Below are 23,747 nucleotides of genomic sequence, written 5' to 3' on the forward strand. Positions count from 1 at the left end.
ACCTTAGTAGTCTGGGTGAGATGTACACCCCCTCCATGATCTGACCAGCCATCGGCTTACACTAGCCTCTGCTTCCTGAGGTGAACTATAAAAAGATACCCCACCACCACCAAAAAAAGTAAAATAAAATCCTGACTTGGCGATCTTTGGTTGTGTAATGGGGCACCCTAATTAATTAATTAAAACTGTAGGACATAAGCCCCACCATTTGCAGATCAAAAAATCCCTTTCACTGGCCACCACAGTGTACAACACTCCCTTTACTACACCCAACACATAATATGGCCCCATTATTTTGGCCCCACGCAGTATATGACCCCCTTTTTTCTTGGATCATTGCAATAGGTAACAGCCGATAATTTACTCACCCATCCACAGTCCTGTCCAGGCTGGCCTCTGCCAGTGTGCACTGTACCTAATGCTAATATAATGTACAGTGCCATCTACCTATGATTAAAAGGGCCCAAGGTCACAAACCACAAAGCCATGGACTAGATTTAGTCCACAGGCATTGTGTTTGACACCTGTGTTATAGAGGACCAAAGGGGGGCATTATACTTTATGAGAGTGGTACTAAGGAGGCTTCAGCACTGTTTAACAAAAAAGGAGGGCATTCTTACTGCATAGGGGGAAAAATGAACTTGGTCGGGTTGGGTAGAGTTAGAGACACTGCTTAAACTTTCAAACAAGTTTGATTTTGTTAGCATTTGGGACATTAATAAATATATTGTGGGGAAGGTAGCTCAGTAGAAGCAGTGGTGCGGACCCAAACAGTCAAGACAGGGACACAAAATATGCAGCCAACGGTTTATTTAGAAAAAAAACAGGAAAATAAATAAACCCTGACTTCAGGCACTGAATGAGCAAAACAAAATACAGCCTTAACGTTAGGCAAAAGCAAAACAAAAACCTGCAAAACAAAAAGATGTCCGACTTCTCAAGCGTACAGAGGAACCCTGCATGCAGGGTTTTTCTGTCCGCTTGAGAAGTCGGACATCTTCTCTTGCGGACAGGGAAGGACGGGCACGGAGTGCAAAAGAACGCACCCGATGCCCATTCAAGTGAATGACAGATGTCACGGATACATCTAGTGTCCGCTCCTAGTGTCCGTGACAGATTTTGAGCGGACACTACATGTCGGACACCGACGGTAGTGTGAACGCCCCCTTACAGTAAGGTTAATCTGAATATACGTGTGGCTTACTACCAGTCACACAAACAAAACAAGCATACCGTATATACTTGAATATAAGCTGAATTTTTCAGCACAGTTTTTGTACTGAAAAAGCCCCCCTCGGTTTAACTCGAGTCAAGTGTGTGTGTGTGTGGGGGGGAAGGGGGGGGGGTCTATAACCAGCTGCAATAGTAATGTATCTCCCATAAAATAGTTTAAAAAAAAAAAAAAAAAAGCTTTAAAAAAAATATAAAAAAAATAAAGTAAATAAAAGTTCTAAATCACTCCTCTCCCTAGGATACATATGAAAGTAGAAAATTACTGTGAAACACATACACATTAGGTATCCCTGTGTCTGAAAGTGCCCGGTCTACTGAATATCTGGTGGTATCTGCAGTGCTCCTGTTCCGTCGAGAAGGGGTTAATAGGAGCACTGCAGATACCCTATAGTCAGCCAGACTGAATTCTAAGTGGGGAAAAAAAAACAGTCCTCAAAGTCAGGGAAGGGGCAGACAGACAACCAAAACACCCCCTCCCCTTCCCCAGCATCTACTGCACCCAAAAGCTCTATCCATTTTAATTTTTGAAATTTTCCAGTAGCTGCTGTATTTCCCCCCTCAGCTTATACTTGAGTCAATAAGATTTCCCAGTTTTTTGTGGTAAAATTAGGGGCCTCGGCTTATATTCGGGTTGGCTTATACTCGAGTATATACGCTAACTTTGTCTCACTGGATTCAGGGTTACAGGACAAAACCAGACACCTCCTTGCACTCTATTGATCTGCATAGGAGTGCAGAATCTGCAGCCTTTTTCTGGCCCAGTAATGAGCTAAGGACTCACACCTGGACACATGTGGACAAAATTATTGGTACCCCTCGTTCAATGAAAGAAAAACCCACAATGGTCACAGAAATAACTTAAATCTGACAAAAGTAATAATAGGAGGAAAATAGGGAAAAAATATTTTGAACCAATTCCTGAACAATCTCTTCAAGAACAATGTCCCATAATGGCCCATTCACAAAGTGTAATGTCGTATTGTGCCCTCCATCCAGAATAATATTCCATAGGGGCCTCTCCACGTAGTATAACGTCACATAGCAGCAAAAGATTTCAAAAGATATCATGTATACATTTGCATATAGAGAGACCAAGTTCGACCCCACGGTCATACTTAAGTTTCTGAATGAAAAAATCGTCCCAAAACAAATTTTATAGATGCCCATTAAAAAAAGTCTTTGAGTTAGACCGATACGTCTGGGATATTATATTCGTATAATTCTGTATTCAATAGTTTTTATAGAATTTTTCAAAGAATATGAAACATAACATAATATAACAAAAGGTCACTTAAAGGACCGCAGTATCAAAAGTGTTACAAACATTTGTTATTGACAGACATCTCTCGATGAAAATTTTGTTATACATCAGTATGTAGATAGTAGTATATATATATATATATATATATATATATATATTGCGGTCAGAAGAGGTACAAAAGGTACACATGGAGGGTGTTGTGCGGTAGGAGAGTAACTAAGGGAAAAAGAAAGTCCTGTCCAACCTGTTAAAACAGAAAATGCAAGTTTTTCTTATGGAAGGTCTGTGTCCTCAAGTGCATTTTAAAGGATAATGGAAAACTATTAAAGGTGAAATTGTCCTGATGATTATCGGAAAGGGTGTCATGACAGCCACAAGGACCATTGTGAGGAAATAATTTTAAGTTTTCCCTCTCAACAAGCCAACATGTGTTCCTGGGTACAATTAGTTGAAATAATAGATAGGAGTTCGGCAAGAGATGGTATGAGCAAAGATTTCCAATGACAAGCAATTAATAGGCAGACGGCATGGAAAAAATGGCAGGTGATATTTGTATAATTCTTACACAGCCTGGGAGATTAGACTGTCTTTATTGTATTAATAAAGGACTGCATTTTTCACTATAACCCCTTCCCGACATCTGCCGTAATAGTACATGTCGGGTGTGTAACTATGGCGACCGCCTGGGAGCCAGGTGGCCCCCATAGCCGCCGGGTGTCTACTGCGGTCCCCTGACCAATCAGAGGCATTAACCCCTCCGGCGCCAGGGTCAAAGGCACCGGAGGCGCCATTTTCCCGGTGGCGCATGGGTGACGCCATTTTGCCGGTGATGGCCGACTCCTGGAGCATGCTCCAGGGCCGACGTCATGTTGCCATGACAGCCGGGAGCCTTTACAAGGCTCCCGGCTGGTCTGTAATCTCTATCTTTTGCAGGCTGGTCTATGCAGCCTGCAAAAGAAATGATGATTTTTTGCAATGCATTAGCATTGTAATGCATTGCATTAGTGATCAGAGCCCCTGGGGTTCAAGACCCCTAGGGGGGTCTAATAAATGCAAAAAAAAAAAAAAAAAAAAAAAAATATATATATATATATATATATATATATATATATATATATATATATATATATATATAGTAATAAGAATTAAAATCATCCCCCTTTCCCTAGAACACATATAAAAGTAGTTAAAAACTGTGAAACACATACATGTTCCCTGTCGTCCGTACCAGCGGCACAATGTGGGGTATTTCTGCCCCTGTGTGCTGGTAGGACAGGCGGATTTTTAATTAGCCAATCAAAAATGCGTGGCTGGCCCTATAAGAGGGCACAAGAACCTCCCCTCTGCGTGTTTTTTTCTGTCCTGTGTGGTCAGAGGACAGGTGGGGAGGACTTGTGTCCTCTTATTTGGGCTCTATAGGGTTACTTACCTTTGGAGCATAATTCTTCTCTTTTCTTTCAACTTCAGACCTTCTTGATTGAAGGATCTCTTGCCCTGTTAGGGGAAAAAGTTTTTTTGTTAGCCTGCGTTGGCTCTCCTTTCCCTCCCTCCCTCCCTCCTCCCTCCCTTCCTCTGTTCTCCTTCTGGCTTACCTGTCAGCGGCTGCGAGCGTGTCGCCACATACCCGACCTCCTCCTAAGTCTGTAGGCGCCGCTTGCTATGCGCTCAGGGACGCTGCGGCAGCCGGAACTAGGCTCCCGGCGGAGGTTCGCAGCGTCCGCATTAGCCGGGCGCACACTTCCGGTTGTGACCGGAAGTATAGCGGCGCCATTAAGAGTCCTGGCGCCGGCGTTATATTTTACTCCGGCCACTCGGGCAGATTTTCGGGCCGGGAATTGGCCTTTGAGGTAGGGGTAGGTGCCCCTGGTCGGGGCTTGCTGGGGAGGGGGGGGGAACTTTTTTCTTTCTATACTTGGGAACGGAGCATGTGAGCTATGGCCCCTCCCATTTCCGGCCGGGTTAAAGGTCAGGCCGGCCGGTTATTGGTTACCTTCTCCTTTCCTAAGGCGGAAGGCTGTGCATTAGGGGTTGTTGCCTAGCTTCAAGACTCCAATTTGCCTCCAAACCAAATTTTCAGGTTTCTTGTCACCTTGCTGTCCGGTCTGGACACGGTAAGATCTACCCTTTTTATACTTGGTAGGATGTTTTGGTGACAGTATCGCATGGTCTATGGTCTCTCTCTGTAGGATATGTCATCCTCTACTACCCCTCCGGGGGATTATAGGAGGAAAACTACTGCCAAAAGGAAGCATCTTTCCTGTTTTGACTGCGACACTCCGCTCCCTGATGGTAGGTAGCGGCTTAAAGAGTTATCCCCTCCGGGGTACTACCGGTCCTATAACCCGCCTATTATTTTTAGGCTACGAATGGGCCCGTTGTCGCGGTTGCAGAGGCCCTTCACCTGAGGAGCCCTCTCCTAGAGATATGATGGCCTGGGTCAAGGAGATGGTGAGTTTGGGCATCGCTTGGGTAAAAATAATTCCCTTGCTTGTACTCTCCTTTTATTTTTTGCAGGATGATTCCCTTAAAGGCATACAGTCTACCTTGTCTCAGCTCACCAAGAGACCATGCACTGAGCATCGTTCCTCGTCCCTCCCTCCCCTGGAACATCTACGGGTGGCAGAGGATGTTTCCTCCGAGGACGACTCTGTAGTTTCCAGCAGACCTGTGTTCCACTATGAACAAACAGGCAGGCTGCTGAAGTCCATCCGGTCTACAGTGGGCCGAGATGTTGACGGGGAAGCCTCCACGTCTGCCTCTGGGGGACATATTGCCTTCCATGCGGACGCCACGCTGACCGACCTCATGGTGCAGCAGTGGAAGCAGCCAGAAAAGGGACATTCACTGTCCAGGATCTTTAAGACCCTGTTCCCTATGGATTCGGCTCAGTGGGATTCCTGGGGGCCTCCCCCGAAGGTGGATCTAGCCGTGGCGAAGTTGTCTCGTAGAACCCTGGTGCCCCTTGAAGATGGATCAAATCTTCAGGATCCTCTGGATCGTAGGGCTGACGCCACATTAAAGAAGGTTTACTCTGCTTCCTCTGCCCAAGCTTCAGTAGCCATAGCCTCTACCACTGTGGGCGATTTTCTTCGTAACCGCCTAGCCACCTTGGAGCGGGATATTGATTCCGGCGTGGACAGGGATGACATCTTGGCTTCCATGAAGAATATTCATAGGGCTGCAGATTTTTTGGCAGAGTCTTCCCGCCATCAGTTAAGAATTTCAGCCAAATCGATGGCGTTGTCCACTGCGGCCCGTAGACCCCTGTGGCTAAAGCCTTGGCGTGCAGACTTCGCATCCAAAGCTGCTCTCTGCGCGCTCCCCTTTGAGCCAGGAAGAGTGTTTGGCCAAGGCTTGGATACCATCATAGAGGGATTAGCAGAAGGTAAGGGGAAGTCCTTACCTCAAGCATCCAGGGGCAGACGTGCCCCCTCTAGAGGCAGAGGTTCTGCCTCTAATTATAGACACCCGGCTCAGCAAAGGCGTTCCAGATATCGTCCTAGGGGAACTGGACGAGGCGCTTCCAGGGAAGACACCAAGAGGAAGCCGGAGTTTTGACGCGGGGCAGCTCCCTGTGGCCCCCCTTCCTGTGGGAGGACGGCTTTCGGCTTTCTTCAGAACTTGGGTCACCCATATTCAAGATCCATGGGTGTTAAGAATTATACAGCACGGGTATCTTATCGATTTCCACCTTCCACCTCCAGATCGGTTTGTTGCCACCAGAACCCTTCCACCTTCTCAACAGGCCAGTCTAGAGGCCTTGGTCGCCGAATATGTTATCAAAGGCGCCCTAGAGAAGGTCCCCAAAGTCACCGGGGGCTGGAGAATGATAATAGACCTGAGGTACCTCAATCGCTTTATCAGGAAGAGGTCATTCCGTATGGAAACCGTGGATTCCGTGACTGTTTTTCTCCAGCCAGGAGACGTGATGGTTACCCTCGACCTGAAGGATGCCTACCTTCATGTCCCTATTGCTCACTCCCACAGGAAATTCCTCAGGATTGCCGTTTCTATGGCCGGCCACAGGGAGCACTTTCAATTTACAGCTCTGCCGTTCGGCATCACATCCGCCCCCCTGGTATTTACCAAGGTGATCGCTCCGGTCGCTGCGGCCCTCAGACTGCAGGGTCTCTTCATCGTCCCTTACCTAGACGACTGGCTACTGAAAGCTCAGTCTCCTGCTGCTCTCCTCCAGCAGCTCAACCTTGCCATCAGCTTCCTACAAGAGTTAGGATGGTTCATCAACTGGGAGAAGTCCGAAATCGTTCCATCCACACGGAGGAAATTCCTCGGGTTCATAGTGGATTCAGAAGCGATGCAGATCTTCCTCTCCAGCCCAAGGAAGGAAAGGATCCAGGCCGGTGCACGTTTTCTATTGCACACCCGGCGGGTAACTATCCGCACCGCCATGAGAGTCCTCGGCCTAATGTCATCCTCGGCCAGAGCAGTCCCTTGGGCTTTATGGCATTTGCGTCCCCTGCAGATGGAAGTGTTGACAACCTGGAACAGGTCTCCACGGGGACTGCACAAGAAGATCTGCCTTTCTCCCGCTACCCGTCTTTTCCTCAGATGGTGGATACACCTGAAAGACGGAAGGTCCACGGTCCCGACATTGTGGACCCTGTTGACAACAGATGCATCCCAGTGGGGATGGGGAGCCCATTGCCAGGACAAGACTGTACAAGGACGATGGAGATGTCCGGAGCTGGGATCTTCCAATCTCAAGGAACTCAGAGCTGTGTACTTGGCCCTAGTACACTTTGCCCCGGAGTTAAAAGGCAAGTCTGTGAAGATCAGGTCAGACAACATGACGGTGGTAGTCTACATAAACAAACAAGGGGGCACCAGGTCACCAACCTTACTGAGAGAGACGAATCTCATATTCACTTGGGCAGAGAAGAATCTAGCCCAGTTATCCGCTGTTCACATAAAGGGCTCCCTGAACATAGTAGCGGATCGTCTGAGTCGGGGTATTACCGTATCAGGAGAATGGTCTCTCAATCCAGACGTATTCCAACAGATCGTCCAGAGATGGGGTCTCCCGGAGGTCGATCTTATGGCTACCCGACTCAATGCCAAGGTAGGGACCTTCTGCTCTCTATACCAGGAGGACAATCCCTTGGCAGTGGATGCCCTGTCCATCCCATGGAGGTTCAGGCTGTTTTACATTTTCCCTCCAATTCCAATCATACCGAAGGTATTGATCAAAATAAGACAGGACCAAGCCTCGGGAATAGCCATAATCCCGTTCTGGCCAAAAAGGGCTTGGTTTGCTCAGCTCATACAAATGAGTCAGGGCATATATTGGAGGCTTCCCCCTCTCCCAGACCTGGTAACCCAAGGAGAGCTGAGATGCCAGGATCTGAGGAGACTCAACCTGACAGCCTGGAGGTTGATCAGTCCCTATTGAGGAATAGAGGACTGTCACAAGCCGTCTTGAAGACCCTATCCAGCGCCAGAGCGGATTCGACTAACAGGAATTACCGTCGAATTGGTAACATCTTTAATGCCTGGTGTCTGCAGCATCAAGTGGACTCCACTGATCCCCCGAAGGAGGCGATCCTGGACTTCCTTCAAGACGGACTAGACAGAGGTCTTGCTGCGGCCACACTCAAAGTACACGTAGCGGCCCTGTCCGCCTATCTGGGGAGGCGTTTGTCTCAGGATCCTTTAGTGAGCACCTTTATTAAAGGAGCAACTAGGCTGAGACTGGTGGTGAACACCCCTGTCCACCAATGGGACCTTATTCCGGTCCTGAACGCTCTTTGTGACCAACCATTCGAACCCCTGGAGGAAGTCTCCCTTAAGTTACTGACCGGCAAAATGGCACTGCTATTGGCAGTTACAACTGCCAAAAGAGTTAGTGAACTACAGGCCTTATCTGCCGAAGAGCCATATACTATTTTCTTTGCGGACCATGTGCAGCTTAGGTTCCTCCCAGGGTTTCGTCCCAAGATTCCATCCGCTGCAAATAGGAACCAAACAATTTCCCTTTCAGCATTTTGTCCTTTCCCCTCTTCACCTGAAGAGGAAAGATGGCACAGGCTGGATGTAGTCAGATGCCTGCAAATTTACCTGCAGCGCACTCGCCCTTTTAGGCAGGCCGAAAACCTGTTAATCAGCTATACGGGGAAGAATAAGGGCGCCAAAGCCGCCAAGGCTACGATATCCCGCTGGGTTTCCGAAACCATAAAAGTCGCCTACACCGCCCAAGGGCGGCCGGCCCCATCTTTTCTTCATGCCCACTCAACCAGGGCAGTGTCCACCTCTCGGGCAGAGAGGAGTGCGTTGTCCTTAGATCAAATATGTGCAGCTGCCTCCTGGGCATCTGAGTCCACGTTCATTCGGCATTACCGCCTGAAGGACCGGGTGACAGATTCCTCTGCCTTTGCCCAGACCATTTTAAGCTCGGTCATGGAATAATCCCGCCCATCTTGGGGCCTACTTGCTATATCCCCACATTGTGCCGCTGGTACGGACGACAGGGAACAAGTGATTATGAAGATAATCTTGTTTCCCTTAGTCCTAACAGCGGCACAAGATTTCCCACCCTGGGAATCATATCTTATGTATAAAACTGTGTATAAATATGGAGATACTTTTGTATTAACACGCAGAGGGGAGGTTCTTGTGCCCTCTTATAGGGCCAGCCACGCATTTTTGATTGGCTAATTAAAAATCCGCCTGTCCTACCAGCACACAGGGGCAGAAATACCCCACATTGTGCCGCTGTTAGGACTAAGGGAAACAAGATTATCTTCATAATCACTTGTTAGGTATCCCCGTGTCCGAAATCGCCCGCTCTACAAATCTATAAAAATATTTTTCCTGTTCGGTAAAAGCCGTAACGGGAAAAACAGTCAAAAGTGCCAAACCGCCGTTTTTTACTGTTTTGATTCTGATAAAAATTTGAATAAAAAGTGATCAAAGCAATAACATTTCCCGAAAATGGTAGAAATAAAAAGTACACTCGGCCCCGCAAAAAAAGACGCCCTTTGCATCTCCGTACACTGACGTATAAAAAAGTTATGTCTGTCAGAATATAGCGACTTTTAGAAAAAAAATGTTTTAACACAGTTTTGAATTTTTTTAAGGGGTCAAAATGTAAATAAAACCATATAAATTTGGTATCCCTGGAACCGTACCAAAACACAGAATACAGGGGACATGTCATTTTGGCTGCACAGTGAACGCCGTAAAACCAAAGCCCGTAAAAAAGTCGCAGAAGTGCATTTTTTCTAGAGATGAGCGAGTACTGTTCGGATCAGCTGATCCGAACAGCACGCTCCATAGAAATTAATGGATGCACCTGGTACTTCCGCTTTGACGGCGGCTGGCCGCTTAACCCCCCACGTGCCGGCTACGTCCATTCATTTCTATGCGAGCGTGCTGTTCGGATCGGCTGATTAGAACAGTACTCGCTCATCTCTAATTTTTTCTTCAAATCCACCCCATTCTGAATTTTTTTCCAGCTTCCCAGTACATTCTACAGAATAATTAATGGTGGCATCATGAAGACAAATTTGTCCTGCAAAAATTAAGACCTCATATGGCTCTGGGAGCGGAGAAATAAAAAAGTTATGGGGTTTAGAAGGAGGGGAGTCAAAAACGAAAATCAAAAATGCCATTGGCGGGAAAGGGATAATATTGATTGAGTGCCATCAATTCCTACACACTTTTGCAGCACAGTGAACAACATAGAAAGAAAACCCATAAGAAAGTGGCACATGTGCTGTTTTTCTCCAATTTCACCGAATTCAGATTTTTTTCCCCCCAGCTTCCCAGTACATCATATCATAAAAATAGTCCAACGCAGACCCCAGGTCCATCATCAAGTCCATGGGAACAGGTAAGTGATTCTACACTGGACAACCCCTTTTTAAAGGAGGTCTGTCACCAGGGTGAAGCATATTAACGCCACAACACACTTTGGTTGGCCTCATAATTCATTTATGACAGAATATGCATTGTTGGGGGGCCCCCATTTCAAATGTACTTCATGCTTCATGTACATCTTTTCAGACAGGCATATCACAATTCCTAATGTAAACCCTTCCATACAGTAATTAGCATCCCTAAAATGAACCATTCTCTGTTCACGCTCTCACACGATATGCTGCTGTTTCAGATTAACTTTATATGTCCAGGCACCATCTACACGTTAAAGGGGCTCTATCAGCAAAATCCTGCAGATAGAGCCCCACATATGCGTGCATAGCCTTTAAAAAGGCTATTCAGGCACTGTAAAAGTTAAATTAAACTACCCCCCCGTTTTAAAATAATAACTTAAAAAAGAATGTTCTCTACTTACGGAATGTGCACCCTGGGCGGGCATTCAGGGTGTGTCTTCATCTTCTTCCCCGCCTCTTCTTCCTCTGACGTCTTCGGGTCCCGTCCTCCTCCGGCGCTTGCTCGCGGACACTGATAAAAAAAAATAGCCCGGGCGCATGCGCAGTAGCACGCGGCTTCTACTACGGCTACTGCGCATGCGTCCGGGCTATTTTTTTTTTATCAGTGTCCGCAAGCAAGCGCCGGAGGAGGACGGGACCCGAAGACGTCAGAGGAAGAAGAGGCGGGGAAGAAGATGAAGACACACCCTGAATGCCCGCCCAGGGTGCACATTCCGTAAGTAGAGAACATTCTTTTTTAAGTTATTATTTTAAAACGGGGGTGTAGTTTAATTTAACTTTTACGGTGCCTGAATAGCCTTTTTAAAGGCTATGCACGCATATGTGGGGCTCTATCTGCAGGATTTTGCTGATAGAGCCCCTTTAAAGGACACGACTACTCATACAGTTTTATGTTTGTATTATGACAGTAACCTCTATTACAAAATTGTTTGACCACTGTATAAGCAATGTTACCTCCAATACCGCCCCTGCTATCTCTTGTGTCACCTCCTCTCCCTCAAAGGTAGGGTGGTACTATTCCGTTATCGGGCCAGCAGCAGCGCAGTTCAGCAGCAGCTTTCGGGACAGCAGTTCAGCAGCGGGAATTACAATGACATCCGAGGACTGCTGGCCCGATGCTTGTGCCCAGTAACCAGTACATCGATGACCCCCCTCCCCCATCCTTCTCCTCCTGCCAGTGCTGCCCCCCAGCTCTCCTTACATCTTCCCCGTACCCTCTCCCCGCCACACGACTAGGCCTCACCTCAGCGCTAGTACCGAGACCGAAAGGAAAGACACCGGGGCTCAATCCAGGCCCTGACAAGAAACACGCCGACTATAGGAACGGTGAGCTACAGCGAGCCGGAGGGACAAACTTTCTGCAGCGTCCGGCGGCTATCTAGTAGCATTCATTGCTCAAGATTTACGGTGAGGCCTATTACAGGGAGAGGGTACGGGGCAGATGTAAGAAGAGCTGGGGGGCAGCACTGGAAGGAAGAGGAGGATGAGGGCATCGATCGATGTACTGCCTACTACACACAAGCACGGCCTCTATCATCGGGCCAGCATCGGCTTAGTCATGTGGCGGGGAGAGGGTACGGGGTAGATGTAAGGAGAGCTGGGGGGCAGCACTGGAAGGAGGAGGAGATGGAGGGGGGGTCATTGATGTACTGGCTACTGGGCACAAGCATCGGGCCAGCAGTCCTCGGATGTCATTGTAATTCCCGCTGCTGAACTGAACTGCTGTCCCGAAAGCTGGTGCTGAAATGCGCTGCTGCTGGCCCGATAACGGAATAGTACCGGTAGGGTTCACACTACCGTTGGTGTCCGCACAGAAGGTGTCCATTTAAAAGAAAAAAAAACAGACACCTATCATAACGGACACAAATGGACAGTAACTTATGGCTATCAGTTACTGTCGGTTGACCATAGCCCTCAATGTTAAAAAAAAACGGACACTTGCTGTCCATTTTTTTAAAGGGACAGAAGAGTCCTGCATGTAGGATTTTTTTGCCCGCTTGAAAAAACGGACTTGGTTGTAAACGGACACTAAAGGACACAAAATGGACACTAAAGGACAACAGATAAAATCCCATTGAAATGAATGGAAATTGTAACGGACATAACTAGAGTCCGTTACTAAAATCTTGAACGGAAGTGCGAACACCCCCATAGATGGAAAGCTCTTGTGAGCAGGGCCCTCAGCCCCATTGTGTGAAGTGACTATTTCTTTATAATGTATCTTTTTGTCTGTACTTCACCCTACAAATTGTACAGTGCTGGGAATATGTTGGCACTATATAAAGACAATGTATTATTATTATGTTCGCCTTGGGGCCCAGCCATTCCTAGTTTATTAATGTCACGTGTTTCAGGAAAAGTAAACGTAGTTAAAAGTTTAGGTACACTTTAGCATACTAAACATTGCCCTGGCATAAAAAAGGTTTGTCAGTCTTTCAGTTACCTGAAAGCTTGGAGTTATGCTTTCACCATATGTGACAGGAATAGCAACCCATGGGCTCCCATTACACCAGCAGGCTTATGTGATATATGCTGATGTCTCCTCGTGCTAGAAACCTTACACTACTGAGGCAGCAGTGAGGAACAAAGTGCCAGATGGTAACTGTGGGCACGGTTATGTCATGGGCCGCTTACTGCAGTATCTACCACACACCTCTGCGCCATGTGGTAGCTTATTCACGTCAAGGGGGTATCCCCGAACAGCCCCTAGAACTACCTACCTATACTGTGCATATTGCTGATAAATGAGCTATCATAGAAACCCTCGTTAACGCCCTATTGCTATTAGCCTGCAAGCGCGCAGGCCTCAACTGCATGATTAGGATAAATGATGGCTTCAATGAATTGTACTAATTGGAGCTTAGCCGTTATTGCCCACCCCCTCAGCACGCCAGAACCCGCGGTTTTTGCTCACAAAGCACTGCGTCACAACGCAGCATTTTTAACATACAGTACAGCAGTGACAAGACGCTACACCACCCCGCCCTCGTGTAATTGGCGGAAAAACAATCATGAAGCTCCGTGCGCAGGCGCGTAGGGCTGTTGGCCAGGCCCGGCGTGGAGCGGATGGGGATAGGTCTGACACAACGGAATTGTGTCACGTGCGGCGTCGTCGGCCGGCGCGGAGGTCGCTGGAGTCCAAGATGGCGGCGGAGCTAGTGGAAGCGAAGGTGAGACCGGGAGAGATGGGGGAGGCACCGTGAGGGATGCGTTATTGTTGTTATTATCTAATGCGGCTTTACCTCAATTGTTCAAGAAGACGTTTTGAAGAATTTGTGAGCCATTTGTTAGCCCACAGTTGTGCGCACGCTACTCCCCGTTATGCGCCCATTATTATTGTTCATGTGCCCGTGCAGTAAGTAACCGCGTCATTCACATTTCCTGTCAGGTGATAACAAAGAACCTTGTGCCATTTTTCAGTTTGATGCTTTGCTGAGCGTCCATCTGTATCCGTTAATGAATTGATTCTTGAAGGATGTTTAGTCTCAATCGAAAATGGCCCGTTGAGCTTCCCTTCCTTAGGTGATGAGTTAGTGTGTGTGTGTGTGTGTGTGTATATATATATATATATATATATATATATATATATATATATATATATGTGTAAATGGCGGTGTTTATAGATCTGGAAGTGTATATCAATGCGGAGCGCAATACATGCAAATATTAGAAATGGTATGAAGCTGGACAGAAATGGATACGGCAAAGGTAATGTCAAAGTGAACTTTTTGTCATTTAAATGGGTTTCTAAATCCTGATGCTGTTGCCAGCAGTGACCCCCAATATTGCAGGTATTCTGATATCTCCTTGTTCTTAGAGTAACTTATTTTGGGTCCCAGAGCTGCACGTAACCGCTACGCTAGTCTTTCTATATGCTGCACAAAGATGGTAGAGGCCTGCGCACTTTAAGTATGGATAGCTTGCTTACTACGCTCTTTGTACACATTGCCCCTTTTATTAAAGATATTTGTGGAATATGGTGGCGCTGATTTTGAGGTGAATTTCCCCTCAAATCCAGAATCTGAACTGATTCTGTCTTAAATTGAAAACAAAGGGATGCAGAGACTGAAACAGCACGATATAAACGAAAAAAGGTACTCCCTTCTCGATCTTGCCACAGATTCTGTGCCTGATTCAGCTGCCGTGTCTGCTGATCATCCCAGTCTTCTGGGGCTGATCAGTAAGTGAACACCGATGGGTAAGGTAATGTTAGGTTCACACCTGTGCCTCATCTATGTTTGGTGTTTCCGTCCCCGAATCCACGTAAAAAATTTGCTTGCACGACTTTTCTCTTCACTTTTTTTTTCTCTTCATGCAGAAATCCAACCCTATTATATTCTATGGGGTTTGCGGTTGTCCGCTTTTTTTTTAAGCGGATTAGGTTTCCATTCGAGGGGTCCCCAAGTGGACTACCAGAACAGAAACCCGAACACAGGTGTGAGTCTACCGTCACATTGGTTTGTTATTAGAACAAATCATTAAAGGCTTTGGCCACTTTCAGACCAATTTTAAGTGTTATTGTTTGTATAACGAGAAGTTTAACAATTTTCCAATATACTTTCTGTATCAATTCCTCATTGTTTTCTAGATCTCTCCTTGCTGTCATTCATTCTGCTTACTTCCTGTGGATGAAATTCTGACCATAGTTATGTGATAGACAATCTATGGTCATGTGACATACACAGGTGTACAGCTTGTTTTATTCTCAGCACAGTAATTGGACATCTCCCAGCTGTTTACCTGTGTGTTCATCACATGATCATGGACTGTACATCACATGACCATGGTCAGACATTTATCCAATAGAAGTAACAGAATGAAGGACAGCAAACTGAGATCTACAAATCAGCTATTAATACAGAAAGTATATTGGAAAGTTGTACAACTTTTTATTATGCAAACAATAACATTGGTCTTTCAATATTGGATTAAAAGTGGCCAACTCCTTTAAATTGATGTGTTATAATGGGTCATTAAGTTGTGGGGTTGATTTTTATGTTCGAAGGCTGTACTTTTATTGTCAGCTCTGGTTGGTATTGCATTTTGCTACATCTTTTCCCCATTCCCATGAATAAGACTGAACTGCAAGGGATTTCCCACCAAATCAAATTATTCCTTATTGCAGACCTCGACTGATCAGGAGAACAGGGACTGTTGTCCACTATCCTGATTGGGGTGGTGACTGGCAGCATGCCAACTACTTTAATCATTTCAATTGGAGTGCCTGAGATAACCAAAGCACAGAGCTTGGCTATCTCCAGCAATACCCATGAAATGGTGTGTGTGATGTCCGGCAAATTTCTTCTATTCTCTTGACCCTGATTGATCTGCAAGTTATGAATGGTGATAACTTATTTTGGTGTGAAAACCCCTTTAGGCTAAGACCCCACAGGACTTCCTGCAGCAATAAAGCACTGCAGGAAAAAATGTGGCGCCAACGCATCACAGTTCTTCCTGTAGCACTTTAGACAAAAAGTTTGCAGAGTTTTCCTCCGCTGACTCTCTGTTACAATTATACCTTTGGGGAAACCGCTGGCGTTTGCGTAGGTATAATTGACATTCTGCGATTTCTAAAACTGAGCCGGTTATGGATATCGTGGTGTGTCCACACCACGGTTTTTACCGCTAAGCAGGCATGGGATTCGCCCTTACTGTTAAATGTCACAATTTTTCCCGCTGCCTTTCTGCCATGGGCAAATTACAGTGTTTCCATCCCGTGGGGCCCCGGCCTTAAGGCTAAGTCCCCGCGTTTCTGAAACATAACGTTTTAGTTTTTTTTGTTGCAGTTTTTGCTGTGCTTTTTTGAGCCAAAGTCAGGAGTGGCTACAAATGGGATGGAAAATATAAAGAAAGCTCTTGGACATTTTCGTTAGCCTAGAAGTTCAGAACTTTGCTGTTTAGATTGTTTTAAAGGGAGTCTGTCAGCAGGAAATTCTGCATCAAACTAATGATAGTACATTGTAGAGCTGCTTTTACACTTTACAAAGATGCCTTTCTTATTTTGCATTGCAGCTCATTTTTTATGAAAATCTGGGTTTTATTCTTATGCAAATTAGCTGAAAGGGGCTTGGGAACTCGGACTCTAATTGTAGACAAAATAGGAGATGTTACTCAAGCAGTAGGGGCAGGAGCTAAGTAACAGGTAGGTATGATTATCTAGAGCCAGATGTGAAGCCCTAGCATTAGAAGAAATGCCCTCTTTCAGCTACTTTGCATAAGCATAAAACTGATTTTTATGAAAATGTAGCTGCAATGTAGAATAAAAAAAGCATCTTTAGAGAGTGTAGAAGCAGCCCTATATGGTACTGTTATTACTTTGAAACCAATTTTCCTGCTGACAATTTTCTTTTTCACAGTTTCACGAGATCCACGGTAATAGAACGGAAGGGAGTCGGGTCTATAAAAATGGTGGCTGTGCTGATTGTGGGCTTTAACCCTGCTAATGACCAGGGTGCCATTTTCCTAGTGGCGCATGAGCTCTACCATTTTAGGGTGGTTTGGCAGCCCCTAGAACAAGATCCAGGGGTGGAGATCCTTTTCCATGACAGCTGGTAGTCTGTAAGGGCTCGTTCACATCTGCGTTGTGCTCTCCGTACTGCAGGTTTCCGTTTCCTGCATAAAACAGAGCAGGATATGGAAACCTGCAGGAGTCTTTCTCACCCATTCATTTGAATGGGTGAGAAAGCTGTCCGGCTGTGAGCGGCGGTGAGCGTTTTGCGCTCTCCACTGCGAAACCGGGTTTTTTAATCCGGACACAGTCAGACATGCAGTACTCTGTGTCCGGATTAAAAAATCCGGTTTCGCGGCGGAGAGCATAAAACGCTCACCGCCGCTCAAGGCTGGAACCGGTCTGTGCTTTCCGTCTTCTGGCATGCAGAAGACGGAGAGTAGAACGCAGGTGTGAACCTAGCGTTATAGAAATAAATGAATTTTATGCCTTAAAAGCAAAACCCATAAGAAAGTGGAGCAACTGTAGTCTTTCTCAAATTCCAACCCATTCTAACTTCTATCCATGTTATCCTCATTCCTATCAATTGGAGAGTATACTTTACCTTTGCTCTGTCACATAGAGGGATAATTAAATACCCATCTGAGCCATGTTAGAGGGTTATTCTTCTGTAATACCCTTCTGAACATAACCAGAAAATTAATTGTCACGTTTGTCCATGTCGCAGCTTCAAAAGAGTCGCACCAACACATGCACAAAGTCATCAATAAATCACTAGATAACGTATAAATTGCTACAATTTTTATAAGGGGATAGAAAACTAAATTTTTATGTAAACTCCTATTTAATTTGCATGCACAAAATTGCTTGACACACTTTTCCGATTCTTGAGCGCGCACTTAAGTGGCAAATTGCAATTTTTGCTTGTAATCTCTGTTTTGCAAAGTTACATGAAGATGGTTGTATATGTGAAATATTAAAGGGATCCTATCTTTTAAACACATTTTTTTCTCCCTAACATGTCGGTGTAGCTTTAAGAAAGCCTATTCGTCTCCTACCTTTTTTTGTCTTCTTTGCGCTGCCGTTCGCCTGCAATTCCGTTGTTTCTCTGTATGAAAATGAGCTCTCGCAGCACTGGGGGTGGTCCCCAGCGCTCAAACAGCCCTGGAGGTGTCTCCAATGCTGCCTCAGAGCTCTCCAGCGCTACCTCCATTTTCTTCTGCAACAAGGTCTTCACCGCGTCTTCTTCCAGTGGTGTCTTCTAACTTCTAGGCCTAGGGCAAAGCCAACTGCGCATGCTCGTGGCCACAAGAAAAATGGCCTCTTCCACAGTAAAACAAAAGAGATGTACTATTACACTTTCATCACATGTTCTACTTCATAATGGAGAGATAGAAAAATTAAAAAAATGTTTTGAAAAGAAAACGGAACAAGAATGTGAGACAAGATTTCTTTAACACCCCGAAAAAACTGCAAAATTATTCAAATTATTTGAATATCCTAAACACAAATAATGGCTAACACCTTGCTCTGTTTTGTACTGTTACTTCACTTTGAACATATAGTTAATGCTTGGTGCCGTAATAGTACATAGATGTAATGCCTTGGGCACAGGAGCTTTGTTTGTGGCATTACCTCCTGCACTTGGCTGTGTTGCACAGCTGTGGACTGTGACCGCCCCAAAAATAACAATAAGTGATCAAAAGGTCATGCATCCCAAACATTGGTCCCATTTAAAAAGTACGACTTGCCCCGCGGATAAAGGAACCTTGACGTGTCTCAGTCAACCAAACAGTTAAAAAAAAAAAATAAAAAAAAATTTAAAGTTAGACTTCAGAATACAGTGACCCCAGGAAAATCTTTAATTTAAAAAAATGACGTTTTATTTGTAAAACCGGTAAAACTAATAAAGTTATGGTAACTTATAGAATTGTGGGTTTTTTCACATTGGTTACCCAAAAACATTAATAAATGATTATCAAAACATATGTACCACAAAATGGTGCGGAATGTAAGTTCAACTTGTCACGCAATGAATAAGCCCTCATTTAGAAAAATTAAAAAGTTATGAATTGTGGAAGGAAGTCACAAAAAAATGACTCTGAGCAATTAACACACAAACTACCCGGCATCCTTGTAGGATGGTATTTTGGTAGCCCATTATTCTCAGCAAGAAACCAATGAAATGTTGACTCTTTCAATAGACAAGTTGGTATCATAAGGAAAATTTAAAGGGAACCCTGGGAAAGATTATGAAACGATGATAGCTGAGATTAGTTTGCAGTGGGGGGTGGTGTTTTGCTAAGGGCGCATTTGTAAGAAACGGGCGGGGGGTTAGTGGCCATAAATTAATCTTTACACTGTACTTTCCGCTTGTTATGGTCTAGATTTACTTATCTTATTTTGTATAGCGCCATCATATTCCAGAGCACTTTGCAGACGTTCTCTCAGTCACTATCCCATATAGGGTTCACAATCTACATTCCCTATTGGATTGTGTTGGTGGCGTTTGGGGGTTATAGTTACAGATTTCTAGCCTGACCCTGGAAGTTTGTGAGGCCGAGGCGGGTCTCTGCTTAATGTCGTACATTGCCATGGATCCTGCAGCTTCTGTAATACTGATAACTTATACAGCTGTTTCATTTATTTACTATGGACTATGATAATTTCTGACATTTGTTTTACCTGTACTGTAATGTCGTGTATCCCCTTTGTTTTTACAAACCTAAAATATTGAAATAAAACGTCAATACAGGCATGGAAATAGACCAAATATTTTCCATGTGTTCTCAAAATGGACGTTGCTTGGCTATATTTTCCTTGCTGCTCCTTCTATCACTTATTTACATGCAGTGGATTTGTGGACAAACTACATTTCTCATGATTCATCTGCCTGCTCTCACTTTGTTTGCTACTCACGGGGTAGGGGAAGAGAGCTTGCAAACGAAACATAGAAGCATGTGACCTTAGATGTTGGAGTGTTTTATTACCTGTGATTTCATTAGAGGGGAGAATGGAAGAACAAAGGACACAGAGTGAGAGCAGGCAGATGAATCATGGGAAATGTAGTTTGTCCGCAGATTCTCTACATGTAAATAGCAGTGATACAATTGGTAGCAAGTAAAATAAAGCCAAGCAAAGGCTGCACAAGGAAACAGTGAGGTTTTAGTACTACTGTGGATGTATTTGCAGATAATTTTTGTAAGCTGGATAAGCCTTTTAATTAAAAAATAACCGAAACCGAACATCAACCAGAATAGCAAACATTATTTTGTTCTGTTATTATATTGTTTGTGAGGTTCCACCTGCAATTTTGTTTGGACCAAAAGCATCCAAAACTTAACTGCTGTTATACTCTGTTCCCTTCAGACCCCAGAGTATAATAAGCAAAGGCCCAGGAATGGTAATCGTACAATTTTTATTTTTTTTTACTGCAGTTTTTATTGAAAATGTTAACATAAGACGTAAAACAGTTACAACATAAGAAACAAAAAAGAGGGAGAGGCTACATTGCCAGTCCTGAAGTACCGTATTTTTCGGACTATAAAACGCACTTTTTTTCCCCAAAGTTTTTGGGGAAAAGAAGGGTGCGTCTTATAGTCTGAAGGTGGCGCCTGGCATCCGCTGTAATAGAGAGGCGGAAGCCGGCAAGTGATGGACGCCATTACAGGTGCCGGGGCCTGAGACATCGCTGCGCTCCTCTGCCCTGTATGAAGCCAGCAGGGGCTCCTCCGTCCCCCCGCTGCTGGCTTCATGAAGGGCAGAGGATCATAGCGATGTCTCAGGCCCCGGCGTCTATCCCTCCCCGGCATCCGCCTCTCTAGTACAGCGGATGCCGGGTCAGTATCCGTGGCCCCTTCTCCCCCGGGGCCGGTCCCCACCGGCCCCGTACCTGTAAAGTTGCAGGCCGGCTCCTGCGCGGCGATATCGCAGGAGCCGACCTGTCCGGGTGACAGCCGGGAGCCTAATGAGGCTCCCCGGCCTGTCACTGCTGTATTAGTATTGCGGCTGGTCTCTATGACCAGCCGTAATACTAATATACAGAATGTCCCATAGACGGCAATACAGTTGTATTGCCGTCTATGGGACTTGCGATCAAGTGACCGCAGGTTCAAGCCCCCGGGGGGGAATAAAATAGTAAAAAAAAAAAAAAAAAAAAAAAAAAGCTTTAAAAATATGAAATAAATAAAAGTTCTAAATCACCTCCTGTTTTTTTTTTTTCAATACAAGGTGATCTAAGCAATAGATATCCCCCAAAATGGTATAACTAAAAAGTACAGCTGGCCCCGCAAAAAAAAACGCTCTATGCGTCCCCGTACAGCTGCAGGGTCACCTGTCAATGTGGCCTTGCAGCTGTTGCAAAACTACAACTCCCATATATTAAATATTTTACCAGTTTTTGCTTCAAAATTTTTTTTCCCTATTTTCCTCCTCTAAAACCTATAGTCCAGTGCGTCTTATAGTCCGAAAAATACGGTACGTATCAAACAAAAAGCCAAATTAAGGAGGCGTAATAATAGGCAAGAATACTGGGGGAGACAGACACACAGAAACGGAAGGGGGTGTGTGTGTGGTACTAGATCACAGGCCACGCAGGGCGCAGTAGGCGTCCCAAAGGGCTCTTCCAAATGCTTAGCAATAAGGGTCTTCGCAACTGTGCAGAGATGAAGGAATAGCCTGGAGGTCTTACTACCCAAATGTCTGGGGGGAGGTTCAGAATATAAATAAGTGGATTTAAGATCCCCTTGTAAGAAATGGGAGTCCGTTATGCACTAACCTCCTGCCAGAAGCCCAGTGTAAGTGGGCAGGTCCAAAAAATGTGATACAGAGTGCCCACAACAGTGTTACAGCGCCAGCACCCATGGGAAGAGCAGGATTCAAAGCATGGAGGAGGGCCGGCATGTGGTACCAATGCATCAAAAGTTTAAATTGCATTTGACAATTCTAAATTAAAAAATCAAAAACGTCTCCTGGGCCTGGCATCTCTTTCTGCGGTCTTCAACACTTCTGACTTATGTCAGACACTGCTGAGGTCTTTAATTGTCCCAGCAGGCCATGTGCCATTGTGCTGCATAGACGTAAGTGTCACAATGCTGTGTGACTCTGATGTCTGTCAGAAGACAGCAGGAAGATGAGTAACCTGTTTTTGTTGTTTTAGGTTTTTTTTGATCACCTTCCATAGGCCTCCTCCAATTATTTATCTGGGATCTGAAGAAACCCCAGAGTATAATAGCTGTTCTGAACAAAACCACTGGGTGAATCTCCTGAGCTTTGGCCAACACATACTCATACTGTAAAAGGGTGTGACATAAATAATCACCATTAATTGTAATTGAGGTAAAATGCCTGATACATACTATGTCTGCACTGTAAGTGCATTACATTTTTGGGCCAGAATTTGTCTGAAAAAAATTAGTGACCATTTCCGACAAACAAAAATGTGGGTGGAAACTGCTTTGTGCTGACCTTTTTGGCCTTAGAAGTGTAGGTTTAGAAGGACTGGTTTTGATAGTCATGCTGTTTTGTTTTGCCCCCCAAGAAATGACCCCATTTTTAAACTAAAATCCTCAAGGAATTTATGAGTATATGGGTGCATTCACACTTCAGATACACTGACTGATTCTGAACGTTAAAACACGTTCAGAATCAGCGCGTATAAAGCAGATCCCATTCATTTCAATGGGAGCCGGCATATGAGCGCTCCCCATTGAAATGAATGGACTACTTTTTTCTCTATGAGCGCTCCCATTGAAGTGAATGGGAAGTTAGAAGCGCTCGCGTGTATGGCTCGGAATGAGCCGAGTGCTTGAGCCGTGTGAAGGGACCCATAGAGAAAAAAGCAGCCCATTCGTTTCAATGGGGAGCGCTCGTATGCCGGCTCCCATTGAAATGAATGGGATCTGCTTTATACGCGCTGATTCTGAACGTGTTTTAACGTTCAGAATCAGTCAGCGTATCCGAAGTGTGAATGCACCCTATGACTGCATTGGTCTTCAGATTGAAAGTGCTGTCAGCAAATGCCCCAGAACTAAGAGCTTTTGACTTCCGTAAAAAGGGCCTGTCAATAGGCCTCAAGAGCTCAATGACCTACATCTGATAAATGCTCTCATCCAGGGCACTTTGGCTTTCTGTTTATTCAAAGCTGTTCAACTAGTACAAAGATATAAGCTCAGTTAGTGTTTCTGCAAATTAAGGTCTATTAGTTAAGTGGAAGGTAACACTGCTTGACATTTGCCACCCTGAGAGAAATCTGTTATTGCCTATTGACTAATAGTCTCTAAATTGCATAAAAACTAATGGTTTTGATGAACAACACGCCAACATGATCAGGATGACTGCATCTTTCAGATGAAGTATGTGTTTGGTCTTTTGAGACCTGGTCCTGTGCAAGTAATATGCCATTACCTCTGATAGAAAACTTTTAGTATTTCCAACGGTGTGCGTAACAACGAAAAAAAGCTGAAAGGAATGCTCAACATAGATAACGGTTAAAATACAATATCTTCATTAATGAAAATTACATAAAAATATGTGGGAAGGTATCTACCAACAGACAAAAAGAGAGAATCCTATACAAATACTGGTCCAAAATGTAAAAAATAAATGATATAAATATCATATGATAAAGTCGGAAGCAGTAGCTAAGTAAACAGCACTAGTGGTAGGTAGTAAATAAGCCCTATAGTGAACAACTGGTAGCATATGCTAACCACAAGAATGTAATAGATAAATTAGTGATGACAATACACCAATAGTATGGAATAATAACTAGGTCTAAGTTTAGTATACCTAGGAAATAAACCTATGTGTAAATCACTATGTAACAAGCAACTGGTGGCTGCAAGATATCACAGACTATTCACACAGAGCAAATAGACCAATAGTAATAATGCCA

General features: G+C 44.8%; 1 protein-coding gene across 1 annotated transcript in view; it reads left to right on the top strand.

Moving 5' to 3' along the window:
• The first annotated feature begins 13,415 nt into the window (after positions 1-13,415).
• Positions 13,416-23,747, top strand: part of PIAS4 (protein inhibitor of activated STAT 4) — a 37,439-nt gene continuing 27,107 nt past the window's right edge. Inside the window, exon 1 of the mRNA XM_075281352.1 lies at positions 13,416-13,574. Coding sequence (XP_075137453.1) covers positions 13,416-13,574 — 159 coding nt within the window. The remainder of the gene's footprint in view (positions 13,575-23,747) is intronic.

This window comes from Leptodactylus fuscus, chromosome 1 (genome assembly GCF_031893055.1).
Source record: "Leptodactylus fuscus isolate aLepFus1 chromosome 1, aLepFus1.hap2, whole genome shotgun sequence".
Lineage (NCBI taxonomy): Eukaryota > Metazoa > Chordata > Amphibia > Anura > Leptodactylidae > Leptodactylus > Leptodactylus fuscus.